Source organism: Geotrypetes seraphini, chromosome 4 (genome assembly GCF_902459505.1).
Source record: "Geotrypetes seraphini chromosome 4, aGeoSer1.1, whole genome shotgun sequence".
Taxonomy (NCBI): domain Eukaryota; kingdom Metazoa; phylum Chordata; class Amphibia; order Gymnophiona; family Dermophiidae; genus Geotrypetes; species Geotrypetes seraphini.
Genome location: NC_047087.1, coordinates 137733196 through 137751466, shown reverse-complemented (window position 1 = coordinate 137751466; position 18271 = coordinate 137733196). Strand labels below are relative to the sequence as shown.

Sequence of the window (18271 nt, the reverse complement as noted above, 5' to 3'; positions counted from 1 at the left end):
TGTCGCCATGCCCAGAAGACTTGGAGCTGAGCAATTGCTCACAATATAATTTTGAAAGCAGTATGCATTCAAGCAAAGCAATATTCTCTTGCAGACAAATTCAGCAGGATTCTTCAGCCTCTTGAGTGGACGCTCAACTCTGCAGTTCTGCATCGCATATTTTTTCTTTGAGGGACTCTTCAGATACACCTGTTTGCGTCCCTGCACTATCCCACATTGCCTCCATTTTGCTCTAGGCAGTTTCTCCACAACACCTGGAACTTGATGTGGTCCTTCTGGATTGGACACACAAGTTTCTTCATGCGTTTCCTCCAATCCTTCTCATTTTTGAGATGCTTGTCAAGCTCAAGCAGGAATTGGCTACCATGATTCAGTTGCTCCTCAGTGGCCCGGGCATCCTTGGTTCTCCCGTCTACTTCAGCTCAGTATCAAGGAATTAATGCCTCTTCAGACTTTTCCATCTCTTCTAACACAGTCACGGATATCTTCTGTATATCAATTTACAGGCTTTATACACCTGATAGCTTGGTACCTCTTGGGTTCACGTGGACTGAGTTTCATCTTTCTCATTCTGTCAGACACCTCCTAGAAGTATCAGGAAAACTCTCTATGCAGCAATGTTCCAGCAGAAATTGGCACGGTTTTCCAATTGATGTACCTTTCATCGTCACCTCTATATCTGCAGTATTTGATTTCTTCTACATTTATCCGATTTAGGCATCAAGACCATTTCAATTCAAGTTCATCTCAGTGCTCTCAATGCTTTCACAGCTCAGTTGATAGTAGATATCTAACTGCTTATCCTGTTTTTGTCCAGATTAATTAACAGACCTTTTCAAGGTCACACCATCTCCAGTAGATTGGAATCTCAATGTTCTCTCTGGATTTATGAAGTCTTCTTTTGAACCAGTGACTTTGACTTATCTGGAATACCTCACTTGGACAGTGGTTTTTTCTCATCTCTCTTACCTCTGTTCAAAAAAGGAGTAAACTTCAAGCACTGGTGGCAGATCCACTGTTCACAGGACACAGTTGTGCTTCACGCCCATTCGAAGTTTCTTCTGGAAGTACTTACAGAATCCATCTAAATTGATTTATTGCATGGATGTTGAAGACACTGAGGATAAGGGAGGGAGATGAGGGTGCAAGAAAGGGAGAGCCAGGAGTTGGTCGATGAGGAAGGAGAAAGACTTATCAGGGGGATTGGTAAATAAATGACTGGTAGTCTGAGAGGTAGAGGAGCGAATATACAGATGGAGTGGACTTCAAAGGAAGGAGAACAGTGAGATTGAGACAGAAGAACCGGAGAGAGGAGACAGGGGAGCCGGAGACCAGCTTGCAGCAGCGGCGAGGAGCGGGTAGCGGCGAGAGGAGGCTCCGCCCACCCCCACCGCATCAGCGCAGCGTCATCGCCCAGACTCCCCCTTGAAGGAGGGGAGCCGCGGCGTGTAGGCAATCCGAGCCGCTTGGTAGCAGCGGCGAAGAGAGGAGACAAGCCAGGGAACCGGAGAGAGGAGACAGGGGAGCTGGAGACCAGCTTGCAGCAGCGGCGAGGAGCGGGTAGCTGCGAGAGGAGGCTCCGCCCACCCCCACCGCGTCAGCACAGCGTCATCGCCCAGACTCCCCCTTGAAGGAGGGGAGCCGCGGCATGTAGGCAATCCGAGCCGCGTGGTAGCAGCAGCGAAGAGAGGAGAGAGAGGAGACAAGCCAGGGAACCGGAGAGAGGAGACAGGGGAGCCGGAGACCAGCTTGCAGCAACGGCGAGGAGCGGGTAGCGGCGAGAGGAGGCTCCGCCCACCCCCACCGCGTCAGCGCAGCGTCATAGCCCAGACTCCCCCTTGAAGGAGGGGAGCCAATGGCGCACAGCCGTTTGGCGCGCGGCGAAGGCGAGCGGAAAAGGCGCTCGCCTTAGCGAGAGCGCCTTTGCGAAGGGCCTTAAGAAGGGCAGGCCGGGTCACTACATCCAAGGACTCCAAGAAAGGAAGACAGCAAGGTAAGGAAGTATACACATACATGCACACACACAAGCAAAAAGGCAAAAGGGAAGCAAACACAGAAAGGAAGGGAGGAGTAGGCCCAGGAAGGACCACAAATCAAAGGAACGACGGGCAAGGAAGGTACTGAAGAACAGAAGCAAGGGCAGAAGACAGGGTAGAAGCAGGCCAAGAAGGTAGCGCACACACATACACAGAGACAGCAATAACAAGCTCAGCAGGACAAGAAAAGGCGGACAAGAGAGAACACGAGCTAAAGTAGAAGGCAGCCACAGAGGGTAAGCAAGAGGCAAATAGCACACGCGCATAAGTAAAAGGAAGCGGAAGACGAAGAAGGTAAGAAAGAGCCAGGCACTGGAGTGATCACACTAGCGAAGAGCAGCAGGACTCCTAGAGAGCGGACAAGTATGGAAGCGGAAGGAACCCAAAGGATGAGCTTCCCAGTGTACTGCACGGACTGCCACATGTATGACTACCTCCCCTCTGGGCGGCAGTCATATGTGTGCGGACGATGTCAGGAACTGGAGAGCTTGAAGAGCGAAGTCAGTCGTCTGAAGCTCAGGATCCAGGAGCTGGAGGGACTCTACATCTCAGAAGCCCCCTTCCAGGCAGCTGAAGACCCCATGAGAGAGGGGTGCATCGAGGAACAAGTCAGGGAGCTCGAGAAATTCATCGAGGATGCCTACAGGAAAGTGGAAGAACAGGAGCACGGAAATGATGAAGACACACAGAGCAGAGGACAAGAAACTTCTGACACCAGGGTAGAGGATACCTATGCAGGAACCTTGTTGGAAGAAACGAAGAGCACCAAGGACACAGTCCTGTGACCGAAACGAAGGCTGAAAGAAGGGAAATCTGCAATCCTGGTGGGAGACTCAATCCTGAGGCACGTTGACAGTCACATAGCAGGAGGGAGAGAGGATCGTCTAGTGACCTGTCTCCCAGGAGCAAGAACGAAGGACATCGTTGACAAGATTGAAAGAATCCTGGAAGGAGCAGAGACGGAAGAGACAGCAGTGATAATCCACGTCGGGACGAACGATGTCACCAGGAGAGACTATAGCAAGAATGCACTGACTGAACAGTTCAAGATCTTAGGAAGGAAACTGAAGATGAGGACCCAGAGGATAGCCTTCTCAGAGATCCTGCCGGTACCGAGGGCAGAAACGAAGAGGCAGACGGAGCTACAATCAATTAATGCATGGATGAGAAGATAGTGTGAGGAAGAAGGTTTTCTCTTCGTGAGGAACTGGACAACGTTCTGGGGAAAGAACAAGCTCTTCAAGAAGGATGGTCTACACCTGAGCAAGGCGGGAACTAGACAACTAGCAAATAACGTCAGAAGAGCGATAGAGCAAGCTTTAAACTAAGTAGAAGGGGAAAGCTGACAGTCGACCTGGTATCGACGGTTCGGGAAACAGTATCCAGCGAGGGTACTGAGGGGGAAGATTACGGGGAAGACACAAGTGGCAAGCAACAGACTGTGAACAAACAAGGGAGTCAGATGAAGCTCCGGGCCCTGACGGGATCCACCCGAGAATACTGAAAGAGCTCAGAGATGAAACAGCAGAGTTACTGCAGCATATTTGCAACCTGTCCTTGAGAACAGGGGTAATCCCGAAGGACTGGAAGATAGCGAATGTTACACCGATCTTCAAAAAAGGATCGAGAGGCGACCCGGGAAACTACAGACCGGTGAGCTTAACCTCTGTTCCGGGGAAGATGGCCGAATCACTGATCAGGGAAGGTATCAATGAGCATATAGGAAAAAATAATCTGATGAGATCAAGCTAGCATGGTTTCTGTAAAGGCTGATCATGCCAGACGAATCTACTGCATTTCTTTGAGGGGATAAGTAAACAATTGGACCAAGGTGACCCCATAGACATCGTATATCTAGATTTCCAAAAAGCCTTCAACAAGGTGCCCCATGAACGCCTACTGAAGAAACTGTGGAGTCACGGGGTGGAAGGGGACGTGCACAGATGGATCAAAAATTGGCTGGCGGGCAGGAAGCAGAGGGTAGGAGTAAATATCAGTTAACAACAAGATCAGTTAACAACAAATCCTTCCTCCTACACGACCTCATCTGTGACAAGACTTGGGACGCCCTCATGATCACTGAAACCTGGCTCCAAGACAATGATGGGATAACACTAGGCGAACTATGTCCTCCAGGCTACCAGGCCCTAGCCTGTTCACGTACCTCTGGGAAAGGAGGTGGAGTGACTACCATTGTCAAGACCTCCGCCACACCAAAACTGATAAACTCCATCAATATTCCCTCCCTAGAAGCACTTGCGTTCACCATAGGCCACAAACACAAAATTGCCCTCATACTCCTCTACAGAACCCCTAGCTCCCCAGCAGATACCCTAGAGACCCTCCTTGAATTCATCACTGAACTATCCATCTCACACAAACACGTAACCATCCTGGGAGATTTCAATTTCCCAGACTACCCCAACACCTCAGGACAAATTGACAACTTCCTCTCCTCCCTCACCGACCTGGGATTTCATCAGGCTATAACCACCCCCACGCACTCAGCAGGCAACATCTTAGACCTGCTCTTCACCCTCAGTGGCCCAACTGCAGAGCCCCAACAAACAACTTATACCACCACACCAGTCCCATGGTCAGACCACCACCTCATTGAATTCGAACTACCACTCGAAACTACCCTAGCCCCGTGTAAAGACCCTACCCCTCCCACCCTACGTCAACTCCCTAACTCAGTCAGCCCTCCAGCCATGGCTGCGGGCATTCGCACCCTAAATGATACCTGCACCCAACATCCCCACTCCATTGACCAGGCAGCCTCCGCATGGCACTCCAACATCCAATCCCTCTATAATAGCCTCGCCCAGGCAAAAACAACCCAAATAATCACCAACAAAGCACCTGCTCCCTGGTACACCAGTGACCTCCGATCCATAAAACGATCGCTGAGGAAAGCAGAAAGGATCTGGGTCAAACACCCGAGCTCAGAAACCAAAGCCCACTGGAATAACATATCCATCACCTACAAAGCTGCCATCCTAGAAACAAAAAAGACCTACTACTCTCGCCTCCTACAACTAGCCCCTTCTAGATCCAAACAATTGTTCACCCTCACAAACCAACTCTTCACCAGCGCCCAAAGAAAAAGCCACAACAACCAAACAGAACTTGATAGCGAGACTCTCTCGGACTTCTTCCAGTCCAAAGTACAAACCATCCGAGATAATCTTGACACCAACACCAAACCCACTCCTATTCAGCCCCAACCGATTCCAAATACCCCACCCTCCGCCGCTCTCTCCATCCGAGATAATCTTGACACCAACACCAAACCCACTCCTATTCAGCCCCAACCGATTCCAAATACCCCACCCTCCGCTGCTCTCTCCCAATTTCATACGGCCACTCATGCCGAGGTTCTCGAAACCCTGAGAGAACTCAAACCCTCCAACACCATCCTCGATCCCTGCCCATCCAGCCTCCTGCTGTCCACAGAAGACACCATGGCAGAATCCATCCTCCCCATCATTAACACCTCGCTAACCACTGGGACTGTGCCCCTCAGCTGGAAGTCAGCTATTATCAAGCCCACTCTCAAAAAACCCACCCTTGATCCTAATGAACCCGGCAACTATCGCCCAGTCTCCAACCTCCCATTTGTCTCCAAACTCCTTGAACGAATTGTGCTCCACCGACTTCACCCTTTCATTGAAGAACAAGCTGCTCTATCCCCTGCCCAGTCCGGCTTCCGAAAAGGCCACAGCACAGAGTCAGTACTCCTTGATATCATTGATGACAGCTGGGCAATACTCGACAAAGGCAGTGATGCCCTACTAGTCCTACTTGACCTCAGCGCTGCCTTTGACACAGTCGACCACCTCCTCCTCACATCCAGACTCTATGACCTCGGAATCAAGGACACAGCCCTCCAATGGATCACCTCCTTCCTCCATCAAAGGACCCAGACTGTCCTACTAGGAACACACAAATCTCGCCCCAAGCCTATCAAATATGGTGTTCCTCAAGGCGCCCTTCTATCCCCCCTCCTATTCAACCTCTACATCAGGCCTGTCATTGATATAGCGCAGAAATATAGCATTAAAATCCACTCTTATGCAGATGACATCCAGCTGCTCCTCCCACTAGGCGAGAACCGATCGTCCCAAATTACTAACCTCCAACATTGCCTCTCTGATATGAAAACTTGGATGTCAAACAACAAACTTCAACTAAACGCCTCTAAAACAGAACTCTTATGGATCAGGAAAAAAAGCACCAAATTCACACGTCCTACCCTAGCATGGGACTCCACTCTACTAACGGCAACAGATCAGGTACGCAGCCTAGGAGTAACCTTAGATGGACATCTATCCCTATCTGCCCACATATCCCAAGTAATCTCCACCTCCTTCTACTACCTCCGCCAACTGAAAAGGATCAAACCCTACATCTCCACACCTGACCTCGCCCAACTCCTCTACGCATATGTCCTCTCCAGAATGGATTACTGTAACTCCCTATTTAATGGACTAACCAAAAATAATCTCAAACGCCTCCAACGTGTCCAAAATGCAGCTATCCGCCTCCTACACAACCTCAACTACCATGATCCCGTCTCCCCAGCACTCCGCGCTGAACACTGGCTCCCAATTAGCCAGCGCTGTGCTTTCAAGGCCCTAGCAGTAGCCCACAAGAGAATTTATGCCACCACCCCCTCCTACATTAAATCCAAGCTTCCCATCTACACTCCCACTCGCACCCTCCACTCAAAATCGGAAATACGCCTATGCATTCCCCCTGGAAGGTCCCTCCTCTCAGAAACTGCCCGCAAACGATCCTACAGCCACTTCATCCCACATCTCTGGAATCAACTCCCCCCCCCCCCAACTCAGGCAACAGAACTCTTTATTGACATTCTGTAAAATAGTAAAGACCCTCCTCTTCAACTAAAGGTCTCCCTCAGTCTACACCCCCCCTTAAACCCCACCTCCCTCTTCTCTCCCCTGTTTAACTTCTCCCTAAATTTCAGTATAGTCCTCTCTTAGTCTGTACTCTGATAAATTGTCTGTACTCTGAAAAATTGTTTGTACTCTGATAAATACTGCACAGTCTTGTATGTCCAAGCATTTAAACCTATTGTACATCATATTTGTCTAATTACTTCCATTGTGTATGTTTACTTGTAGACCGTTCTGAGCTACTGGGAGGATGGGATATAAATCTAAGTAAATAAATAAATAAAAATAAATAAATAAAGGGGCACTACTCTGACTGGATAGGGGTCACAAGTGGTGTTTCGCAAGGGTCAGTGCTGGGACCACTGCTGTTCAATATATTTATTAATGATCTAGAAACGGGGACGAAGTGCGAAGTTATCAAGTTCGCGGATGACACAAAACTCTCCAGCAGGGTCAGAACTGTTGAGGAATGCATAGAACTGCAGAGTAAAGAATGACACGGTGGCGGTTTACCCGCGGCCACCGCATTTTAGCCGCGGGTCACCCGCCGAAAACGGGGAAGAAAACTAGCAGTCGCTGCGGCGACGGGGACAAGGCCATCACCGCCCACGGGGCGGTGAATGGTCTTGTCCCCGCAGTGAGGCATGAATGATCGCGTGGTCCCCGTAGCTCACACCCGCCTGCCCAATCGATTCTAGTGTTTAGCCAGCTCTCTCCCTTCTCCTCACCTTAGTTTGTAGATTTTCTTTTTCGGCGACCCGCACGCTATCAGAGAGCTGCACACCCGCGGCTGCTCAGTGTTCAATCTTCTGCTCTGATGCAACCGGAAACAGGAAGTTGCAGCAGAGCAGAAGATTGAACACTGAGCAGCCGCGCGTGCGGGTCGCCGAAAAAGAAAATCTACAAACTAAGGTGAGGAGAAGGGAGAGAGCTGGCTAAACACTAGAATCGATTGGGCAGGCGGGTGTGAGCTGCGGGGACCGTGCGATCGCTAGTGTTCCCGGCTCAAATTGGAAGGAAGGAGTGAAAGGGAAAAGGATTTTGGGCCAAGGGGATGAAGTCGGAAAGAAAAACCCACAGTAGGAAAGAAAGGGATGGACTGGCAGGTGAGCCAGATGCTAGAAGCAGGGGGGGGGGAAGAAAGAGGGAAAAAAGCTAGATGGGGTTGAAAAGAAGAGACACACTGGTATGGAAGAGGAAGATAGGGGAAATCTGGACACAGGAAGGTAACAGAAAGAGGGGAAATTATGTGCATGGGGCATAGGGACAGAGACATAAAGGGGACATGCCATGGGGATGGTATATGGACACAGGGGGGGGCAATGGCAGATACATATGGGAGATATTAGAAATGGGGAAAATAGGAGCACAGAAGCGAGATGGTTTGTGGGGATGGGACAGGGACCGAGCTCGCAGGCTCCAGTGGCTTGCACAAATTACATTGTAACGTGCCATGAAAATAAGAGGGAGGAAGGTAGATAGGCCACGCGAGAGAAGCTGAAGGGTGGTAGAAAGGAACAGATGGTAAAGGAGGGAGGGAAGGGTGGTGGTGGAAAGGAATAGGACAGACATTGAAGGAGGGTGGAGAGGAACAGACCCCGAAGGGAAATGTGGAAGACAGAATGGGAAGAAGACAGATGCCAGACTATGGGGGAACGGAGGGAAGAAGATGGGTGCTAGACCAATTGGGGGGGGGGGGGTTAAGGGAGAGGCACAGTAACAGCAAATGGAAGACGCAGAGAGAAGACACACAGTGGATGGAAGGAATTCAATGAGAAGATGTGGAAAGCAGAAACCAGACAACAAAGGTAGAAAAAAAAATTATATTTATTTATTTATTTTTTGCTTTAGGATAAAATAGTATATTAGTTGTGTTGATAAAAATTTATAAACAAAGCCCTGCCAGCTGAACATCTCTTTCTCTAGTTCAGCAGCAGGAACTTTGATTTATAAGAAAGGAATAAGCTAAATATTACAGTACTAAGGCTTATATGGATGCAGCGGGGACGGTGACGGGGCGGTGAATGGGATGGCAGTGGCGGTGACGGGGCGGTGAAAGGGATGGCAGTGACGGTGACGGGGCGGTGAAGGGAACGGCGGTGACGGGGCGGTGCAGAGGATGGTGGGCCGGTGACGGGGACAGATTTTTTCCCCGTGTCATTCTCTACTGCAGAGCGACCTAAACAAACTGAGTGAGTGGGCAAAAAAAATGGCAGATGAGCTTCAATGTGGAGAAATGTAAGGTCTTGCACATAGGGAAGGGGAACTCTATGTACAGCTATACGATGGGAGGGAGGGTACTCGGGGACGGCAGCCAAGAAAAAGATCTGGGGGTATTGGTGGATAACACAATAAAGCCTGCGGCGCAATGTGCAGCGGCCTCAAAAAAAGCGAGCAGAATGTTGGGCATTATCAAAAAAGGTATCACTACCAGAACGAAGGAAGTTATCCTGCCACTGTATCGAGCAATGGTGCGCCAACATCTGGAATACTGCGTCCAATACTGGTCGCCATACCTCAAGAAGGACATGGCAATACTCGAGAGGGTCCAGAGGAGAGCAACGAGGATGATAAAGGGTATGGAGAACCTTTCATATGCCAAACGGTTAGACAGGCTGGGGCTCTTTACCCTGGAAAAGCGGAGACTGAGAGAGGACATGATAGAGACTTATAAAATCATGAAAGGCATAGAGAAGGTGGAGAGGGACAGATTCTTTAGACTAGCAGGGACAACTAAAACAAGAGGTCATTCAGAAAAACTGAGAGGAGACAGATTCATAACGAATGCAAGGAAGTTCTTCTTCACTCAACGGGTGGTAGACACCTGGAACGCACTTCCCGGAGAGGTGATAAGACAGAGTACAATTCTGGGGTTCAAAAAGGGACTGGATGACTTCCTGGAAGCGAAGGGGATAACAGGGTACAGATAGAGGTTTACCTTACAGGACATTGAGCGAATAGGGTATGGACATTTTAGGTTAGGTAGGGAAAACTTTCAGGTCATGGACCTGGAGGGCCGCCGCGGGAGCAGACTGCCGGGCACGATGGACCCCTGGTCTGACCCAGCAGAGGCAATGCTTATGTTCTTATGTTCTTAAGAAGGGGTTGATATTTACAAGATGGTGAGAGTAAGAGTATGGCGCAGCCCCCATGCCTCTCCTACACTCAACTCGTACTCTCCTACTCCTTCTCTTGCTCTCTGCTTGGGATATCAATCCTAATCCCAGTCCTCCCAATCAGCCCTCAGCCTACTTATGGGGATCAGAGCGCAATGAAACCAATCTTATTTCTGTTCCACTCCTCCACCCCCCCCCTCGCCCTTCTCATACCCCCTGTGGAATGCCTGCTTTATCTCCAACAAACTTACCTTCATCTATTAACTCTATCTCTAGAACTCTCCACCTGCTAGCACTGACTGAGACCTGGATCTGCCCTGAAGACTCTGTTTCAGGTGCTGCCCTATATCATGGACGGTACCTTCTCACACACCTTGCCCAGATGGTCATGGTCATGCCTCCATGACCATCTGGGCAAGGTGTGTGAGAAGGTACCGTCCATGATATAGGGCAGCACCTGAAACAGAGTCTTCAGGGCAGATCCAGGTCTCAGTCAGTGCTAGCAGGTGGAGAGTTCTAGAGATAGAGTTAATAGATGAAGGTAAGTTTGTTGGAGATAAAGCAGGCATTCCACAGGGGGTATGAGAAGGGCGAGGGGGGGGGTGGAGGAGTGGAACAGAAATAAGATTGGTTTCATTGCGCTCTGATCCCCATAAGTAGGCTGAGGGCTGATTGGGAGGACTGGGATTAGGATTGATATCCCAAGCAGAGAGCAAGAGAAGGAGTAGGAGAGTACGAGTTGAGTGTAGGAGAGGCATGGGGGCTGCGCCATAAGGTGGGGATGTCTGAATGAGAGGGAGAAAATAACCAGAAAATAAATGTAGAAACCCAACCAGGTCGTGCAGGTGCAAGACCGGAGGGCTAGGACTTTGATGGGAAGATAGGATTCAATTAGGAAATCGAGGTGGCATGGGGGCCCCTTCTGGTGATTTAGACAGGTCGTGACCTGTTTGGGCCGCCGCGGGAGCGGACTGCTGGGCAGGATGGACCTATGGTCTGACCCGGCGGAGGCACTTCTTATGTTCTTATGTGTAGTAGGTGTAGGTCTGAGAAAAAGGTGGGGAAAAAGAGGGAGGGTGTGGTGAAAGATTGCCCTAGGTACATTAGATAGTGAGAACCCGCTGGGACAATTAGGGAAAATGCTTGAGTATCTGAATAATTGTAGGATATGCGGAATATAAATTTATTAAAAAAAAAAAAATGATGAGTGGCGTGATTCTGGGAGGTTAAGTGGTTTAGGATGGGGAGAGGGGATGGGGTAGATCAGCAGTAGAAGCAAGAAGAATTGGTATATTGCGGGGAGGGGGGGTCATCGGGGAAGGGAAGGAGTGAGTAGTAGGTGCCTCCTAATTAGACAGTGAGAATTGTCCTGGATAAATTGGTGCAAGACTGATCAGTGAGGTCTGTGAAATAGTGGTGCAAGTCTCATAAGATGAAAAGGAGAGTAAATTGGTAAAGTAAACTTACCAGGGAGAGTCCACACATGGAGGGCAGGATCATGCAAGTGCCACAGAAGGCTTAAAAAAGGATAAAGTCCCTAAAGAAACAGAATGAATGCACAGAGTTAACATTGACCTTCTAAACTACTTCAAAGAGGCAGGAGGAGGAACTTTGCCAGAGAATGAGTTGTCACAGGGTCACATTTGGCCTGATTTGGTAGAAATCTTGTCAGTCAATCAAGCCATCAGAAAGAGACAAGATGTATATATTAGTTCAAATGTAATCCCCTGCTGCTTTTGTTACGAAGAATACTGGTTGACTAGTGAGTGTACCATCCTATATATATGACAGAGCTCAGTTTTGATATTCTCTATCTCCGCCTGCTGGTGGTCTCTGGATTCATCCGCTGTGATTTAAAGTAAAGAAAATTTATCAGGTAAGAACATAATTTTTCCTTTAAGTTTGAAAGGGAATAGATTATTATATAGAAAACCAGAATCACAGGCTATACTGTATGTCATAATTTTGGAGAATATCACCTGAGACTGAATGTATTTTTCAAGCACATCTGTTAGAAACCAGAAGAAAATTAGAGTAGATGAACATGCAGTACAATTTTTTTCTTATATGGTGCGACATCACCTGGAGTATTGTGTTCAATTCTGGCCTCCTTATCTCAAGAAAGATATAGCTGCACTAGAAAAGGTTCAAAGAAGAATGACCAAGATGATAAAGGGGATGGAACTCCTCTCGAAAGACTAAAAAGGTTAGGTCTCTTCAGCTTGGAAAAGAGACAGCTGAGGGGAGATATGATTGAAGTCTACAAAATCCTGAGTGGAGTAGAACGGGTACAAGTAGATCGATATTTCACTCTTGTCAAAAATTACAAAGACATGGGGGACACTCGATGAAACTGCAGGGAAATACTTTTAAAATAGGAGGAAATATTTTTCACTCAGAGAATAGTTAAGCTCTGGAATTTGTTGCAAGAGGTTGTGGTAAAAACGGATAGCGTAGCTGTTTTTAAGAAAGGTTTGGACAAATTCCTTGGAGGGGAAAGTGTATAGTCTCTATTTAGGACATGGGGGAAGCCTCTGCTTGCCCTGGATAGGTAGTAGAGAATGACACGGGGAGCGATCCCCGCAGGGAGCCGCGGTGTGGCTGCGGTTTGGCTGCGGGCTATGGAGACTCCATAGCCAAATCGCCGCAGACACGGGGACAAAAGTTTTCACCGCCCGCAAAAAACGGTGAAAAGATTTGTCCCCGCAGGCAAATGTACCCCCTTCTTTGTACCGCTATTTACCTTGTCTTCACCGTGAGTCTTTGGTTCGGGACCGGGTGTCAGATTTTTTCCGGCGGCCATGTTTGTCTCCGCCATGTGGTCTGTCTCCTCAACTCTCTACCCGACTTGCACGTTGCCGCATTGACTCCGCCCCCTAATATACAGGCTTTTAATTGGTCAGTTCTTTTTGCTCAAAGAAGAGGACCAATTGCTATTGCCACACCTGATATTTAATGGGTTGTAGTGCAGCAGTAGCGATTGGATTTCGGAGCCGAGCCCAGGATTTGAATTTTGTTTGCAGTCGCTGCCTCGCTTGGATTCACTCGTTTCACTTCGTCAGGTACAAGTAAGTGTTCTCCCCGGCTGATTTAGATGACCACCCAGCTAATCCTGCTACTGCCGCCGATGCTCCTTCCCGGGCTAACTTGCCGCCGAAAATTTTGTTTGACGCCTGCCTTTTTTTGCCGGCATGCTTTTACTTGCTTCGGGCCTTCCTCGTTGCTGGGACCTGCCTACTTTCTGTTTCCGCGAAGGCAGGACCCGGCAGCGAGGAAGGCCCGAAGCAAGTAAAAGCAGCAAGTTGTAAGCTTCCCTCCGGGCCGGGGCTCTATCGTGTGCGTGCCGGCTTCCCTTCTCTTCCCCCCCCCCCCTCCGGGACGCTACTTCTGGTTTCGGAGGGAAGAGAAGGGAAGCCAGCACGCACACGATAGAGCCCCGGAGGGAAGCTTACAACTTGCTGCTTTTACTTGCTTCGGGCCTTCCTCGCTGCCGGGTCCTGCCTTCGCGGAAACAGAAAGTAGGCAGGTCCCTGCAACGAGGAAGGCCCGAAGCAAGTAAAAGCAGCAAGTGTAGTGGTATACCATTTGAGAAAAAAAAAAACCACACGGACGTCGGACCTGATTCTGCTTGCTCTCACCACGGACACGGACCGACACGGACCTCAGATTTTTAAGGTGGTACGGGTTTAGATCCGTGAGGTCCGTGTTTTACCCCTTCCCCAACCTTGGTGCTTATTGTTCGTCAGCCAGGAAGAATGAAATCAAAAAAGTTAGAGTTTAGTTAAGCTGTGATTTGAACTTTATAGGCTTTTTTTTTTTTTTTTCATCATTTAACTGGCAGGCAGAAGAATGCTCCCTTTATTAATCTTGTAAAGTCTGTATGAAAAATGACTATATTCAATTTAGTGATCAAAATGTGTCAGTTTTGAGAATTTATATCAGTTATCTATATTTTGCATTATATTTGTCTATTTTTATATAGTTTTTTCTGAAGTGACATTGCATATTTTAGTCATCTGTCTTGACCTCTTTGAAAAATGAAACAAATATTAATTAATATTTTCTCTGCATACAGTGTGCTTTGTGTTTCTTTTAATTTTGTGGTTACCATAATGAATTAATATTATATACAGTAGTGTACATGAAAAATGAATGGAAGAAATTGCATTACAATTAGTACTATTTACTATTATGATGGGGATGGGGGTCAGGGGTGGAGATTGGCCTGGGAAACTTGGTTGAGAGAAACACTGGTCTAGGTGACTATGGACTTCACTCAGTAAGGGCCCCTTTTACAAAGCCACAGTAGCGATTCTCCCTTGGCAAATGCACCAAAGTCCATTTGCTGTGGCACATTTGCATGAATGCATGCCCTTAAAAATCAGATTTCATGGTAGCAGGTTTGCATTTTAACCCACTTGTGCAGATGAGAATGGAAGTAAGGAAGGACTGTGGAAGAAAGGAGAACTAGACTGAATCCAGAGATTGTGGATGATTTGTTGTTCATCCACGGGTTAAAAAATAAGGACAATTAAAAGTACAGGTTGTGTTTTGTTTTTGTATAGTTAACTAAGTTGTAAAGTTGTAAAGAATGTTTCCTTTATACGTTAATAAAGATAAGTATTTAAAATCATACCTGTTTGAGGCTTTTATGCATGCTGCGGTGACGGTGACGGGGCGGTGAAAGGGATGGCGGTGGCGGTGATGGGGCAGTGAAGGGAATGGTGATGACGGGGCGGTGCAGAGGATAGTCGGCCGGGGACGGGGACAAATTTTTTCCCCGTGTCATTCTCTAATAGGTAGCATGGAATGTTGCTGCTCTTTGGGTTTTGGCCAGCAACTAGTGACCTGGATTGGCCACCATGAGAACGGGCTACTGGGCTTGATGGACTATTGGTCTGACCAAGAAAGGCTATTCTTATGTTATGTTCGTATACATTTACTGTAAACATCTGCAACTTGCCAATGTCAGACAGGATTCCGAGCTAGATAGGCATTTGATCTGTGCCAGACTGTCCTGTCTTGGCCTCAAACATGGCTCCTGCAGCTCACTCAAGATGTTATCCTTTCCTTTACTCTTACCTCTAACTCCACAGGGAAGCTATTATACTTAAAACTAACAGTTTAACATTCAAATGTTTTATTAAACTATTGGTTTACCACCTTGTTGCAAAAAATACTTTCACATTCATTATAAAATTACTTAAATAAGCATATGCACAAAATTACACAAGAAAGACCAAACATTCACATGCTAAACACCATTCATTACATCCTCAAACCTGCAGTTGTCCTTATTCATCATATATCATTAGTTCCTTTTTCTAAAACTGCTAGATATATCAATGTTTTCATTAACTGTAGATCCCATGTTGATCCTTAAACAATCATTGAATGTTCCACAATCTCATAAAGATTCTTCTACTCATAATATGTAGTGTAGCCCAACACCAAGCTGTGTTTTACTGTGATGGCATCTTCAGGAGCTGTGTCTGTAAGGGCTCCCAGTGTCATTTGTTATCTTAATGAAGCAGCTCAGGAGAGGAACATATTATTCTCCTCCACACGTCACATCTCACAACTTCAAACTGATCTTGCAAGGTACTTGTGACCTGGAAATGGGATGCAGGGCTTGATGGACCTTTGGTCTGTCCCAATATGGCAATGCTTATGTTCTTGTGTACAAGCATGGCCCCTACTGCCATGCTTTTACCTTAATCCTGGACATGGCTTCAGTTGCATGCTTCTGCCATATCATACTTTGTGCTGCCTTATTCAAGGCTGGGTGGCCCTTTAGGTAGAAGCAAGTAGTGTATACTTATAAATGGATAGGGTATGATAGGGAGACTTGGAATGAATGATTTAGATGACTGTTTGCTTTTGGATAGAGTATATTGAGTTTATTGGTTACTTCAGTATTTTTGATGCAGCATGATTACTCCAGAAACAAGTGTTTCAGTGCAATATATCAGCAATAGGTGACTATACTTTACTCTCTTTTCCCTGTAACAGGAAGTTTGTGATCACAAAGGATAATGTAGCTCTGATGTACCATGCACCAGGAAGGAGGCGGGAGTTCAATGCCTTTGTTCTGGATAAAAGTTACTACGGCCCCTATGATGAGACCACCTGCATTGACTGGACAGATGATTCAAAGTAAGAATTAGTGTTGATGTTTCTTGTGTTTTGCTCTGTGGCAGAGAGATTTTTTTAGGATGGTGTGCAAAACTCTCAGGGAAGTCTAAATAGATTATTTAGCTCTCTTTGGCTGAGAACACAAGTTCTGTGAATGTTTGATGCCAAAGCAAATGTAAAATAGTAAAAAATATAATCACTCACTGCTATTACTTTTGCATACTTTAAGAAATGGGCAACAGAAAAGAAGTATAGATGATAATAAGAGAAGCTGAAAATTGGTGGGAGTATGGCAAGAAAAAGGCCAGACTAGGAAGGAGAACAGCTACTTACTGTGAGGGTAAGAGATTTTGTGGGAGGTTTTTTGTTTGTGTATATTGATTTATTTCTAGGTGGAGTCTCAGCAATGCTTCAGCCGGAGAAGTAAAGGAAACTAAAAGTCGTAACTGTTCCTAAAAAGGAGTCTTTATTAATGCAAATTGATTTGACCTAACACAGTCCATGTTTCAGCTCCACTAAGCCTACATCAGGAGTCAAGAACTCCAAAAATCATAAATAAGAAACAGCAAATAAATATATAATTAATATAATAACATGAAGACATCACATTTCATATAACATTTAAAATCAAGAAATACCGTTTATCCCAGGACAAGCAGGCATGATATTCTCACATGTGGGTGACGTCATCCACGGAGCCCCGATGCGGACAGCTTTTTCAAGCAAACTTGATTGAAGATTTTTAAGTTTGCTCTGCTGCTCCACGCATGCGTGCCTTCCTGCTCCACTAGAGGGCGCGTCTCCTCCTCGTGGTCTCCAGTTCAAATTTTTCTGCTGAACCTAGAAGACGTGTATTTTTAGGCTCTGCCCCAACTGCCTTCTAGCACCGTGATTTGTTTTTTCTTTTTATCGATTAAGTCGCTGTGCGCGTTTTTTCTTGTTTTATTATTTGTTCCTGCTTTGTTGGACCGACCCGGAGGCTTCCGGGTCGCCGTGGCCGCGTGGCTACAACGGCCGCGGCCAGTTTCGTTTTCTATGTCCCGGCCTCTGACCGGTTTTAAAAAGTGCACCCGGTGCGAGCGGCTTCTTTCCATCACAGACCCGCATTGCCGGTGCATCCTCTGCCTGGGGGCCGCCCATCCAACCGATTCTTGCCCCCAGTGCGCTACTTTTCAGAACCGGGCCCTCCGTTGAAGGAAAGCCCGCATGGCGGATCTTTTTACCGCCGACCAGACCACCTCGGCCTCGGCCCCGGCCTTGACCTCGGCATCGCCTCGAGACTCGGCCCCGAAGTCCTCGGGTACGCAGAAAGCTTCGGCTCCGGGTAAGTCTCCTCTTCCTTCTTCAGGATCCGCGCCGGCAAAGAAGCCAGCCTTGGGGACACCGGCGGCACAGGATGGAAGTTCCATACCTTCGGCCCCGGCAGAGTCCTCCAAGCCCTCGGGACGTGCCTCCACCACCCGGGAATACTCAAAATCGAGGTCTCCCTCGGTGGAGTGCACTGCGGCATTGGACATGCCCTCGATGCTGTCCGTACCCGTTTTCCAGGACTTGCTCCGGGCGATGATCTCGTCGGAGCTGTCCGCTGCGCTGGCCCAGCTACAACCAGCCTCGACCTCGCGTGCGCCGGACCAGCCTGAGCCTCGCGTCGAGCCCCCTCGGGGCAAGGTGCGCCAGCCTCGCCGCATCCCATCCTCCTCAGATTCCTCGCCGAGACGCTCTCCCTCCACGGACCGCCGCGGGGCGAAGCGTCACTCCAAAATGATCGATACCTCGAACCGCCGTACCTCGAAGAAGGCCCGGAGTTCTCCCACTCTACGGGGCCGTTCCCCGACGACTCGTGCGGAACCGCTGAAGGTGACGGAGTTATCACTCTCCAACCCTCAGATTATCTTATCTCCCCCTCGGTCCGGGGCTCCGAACCGAGGTCCCAGGCTTTCGCCGAGGGAGCCCGGGTCCAGGTCGCCGATTCGACATCGATCGGTACCTCGTACCCCGGCATCGTCTCCGAGGGGCTCCTCGAGACGACGCAGATCCACGATCCCGGAACACTTTCGCAGTGTCT

The 18271-nt window shown here is 48.1% G+C and overlaps 1 protein-coding gene across 1 annotated transcript in view; it reads left to right on the top strand.

The window, feature by feature from the left end:
- The window catches only part of PWP2 (PWP2 small subunit processome component), a 360035-nt gene that overhangs the window by 84732 nt on the left and 257032 nt on the right, over positions 1-18271 (top strand). The window contains exon 5 of the mRNA XM_033941702.1: positions 16084-16227. Within this exon, the coding sequence (XP_033797593.1) occupies positions 16084-16227 (144 nt within the window). The remainder of the gene's footprint in view (positions 1-16083; positions 16228-18271) is intronic.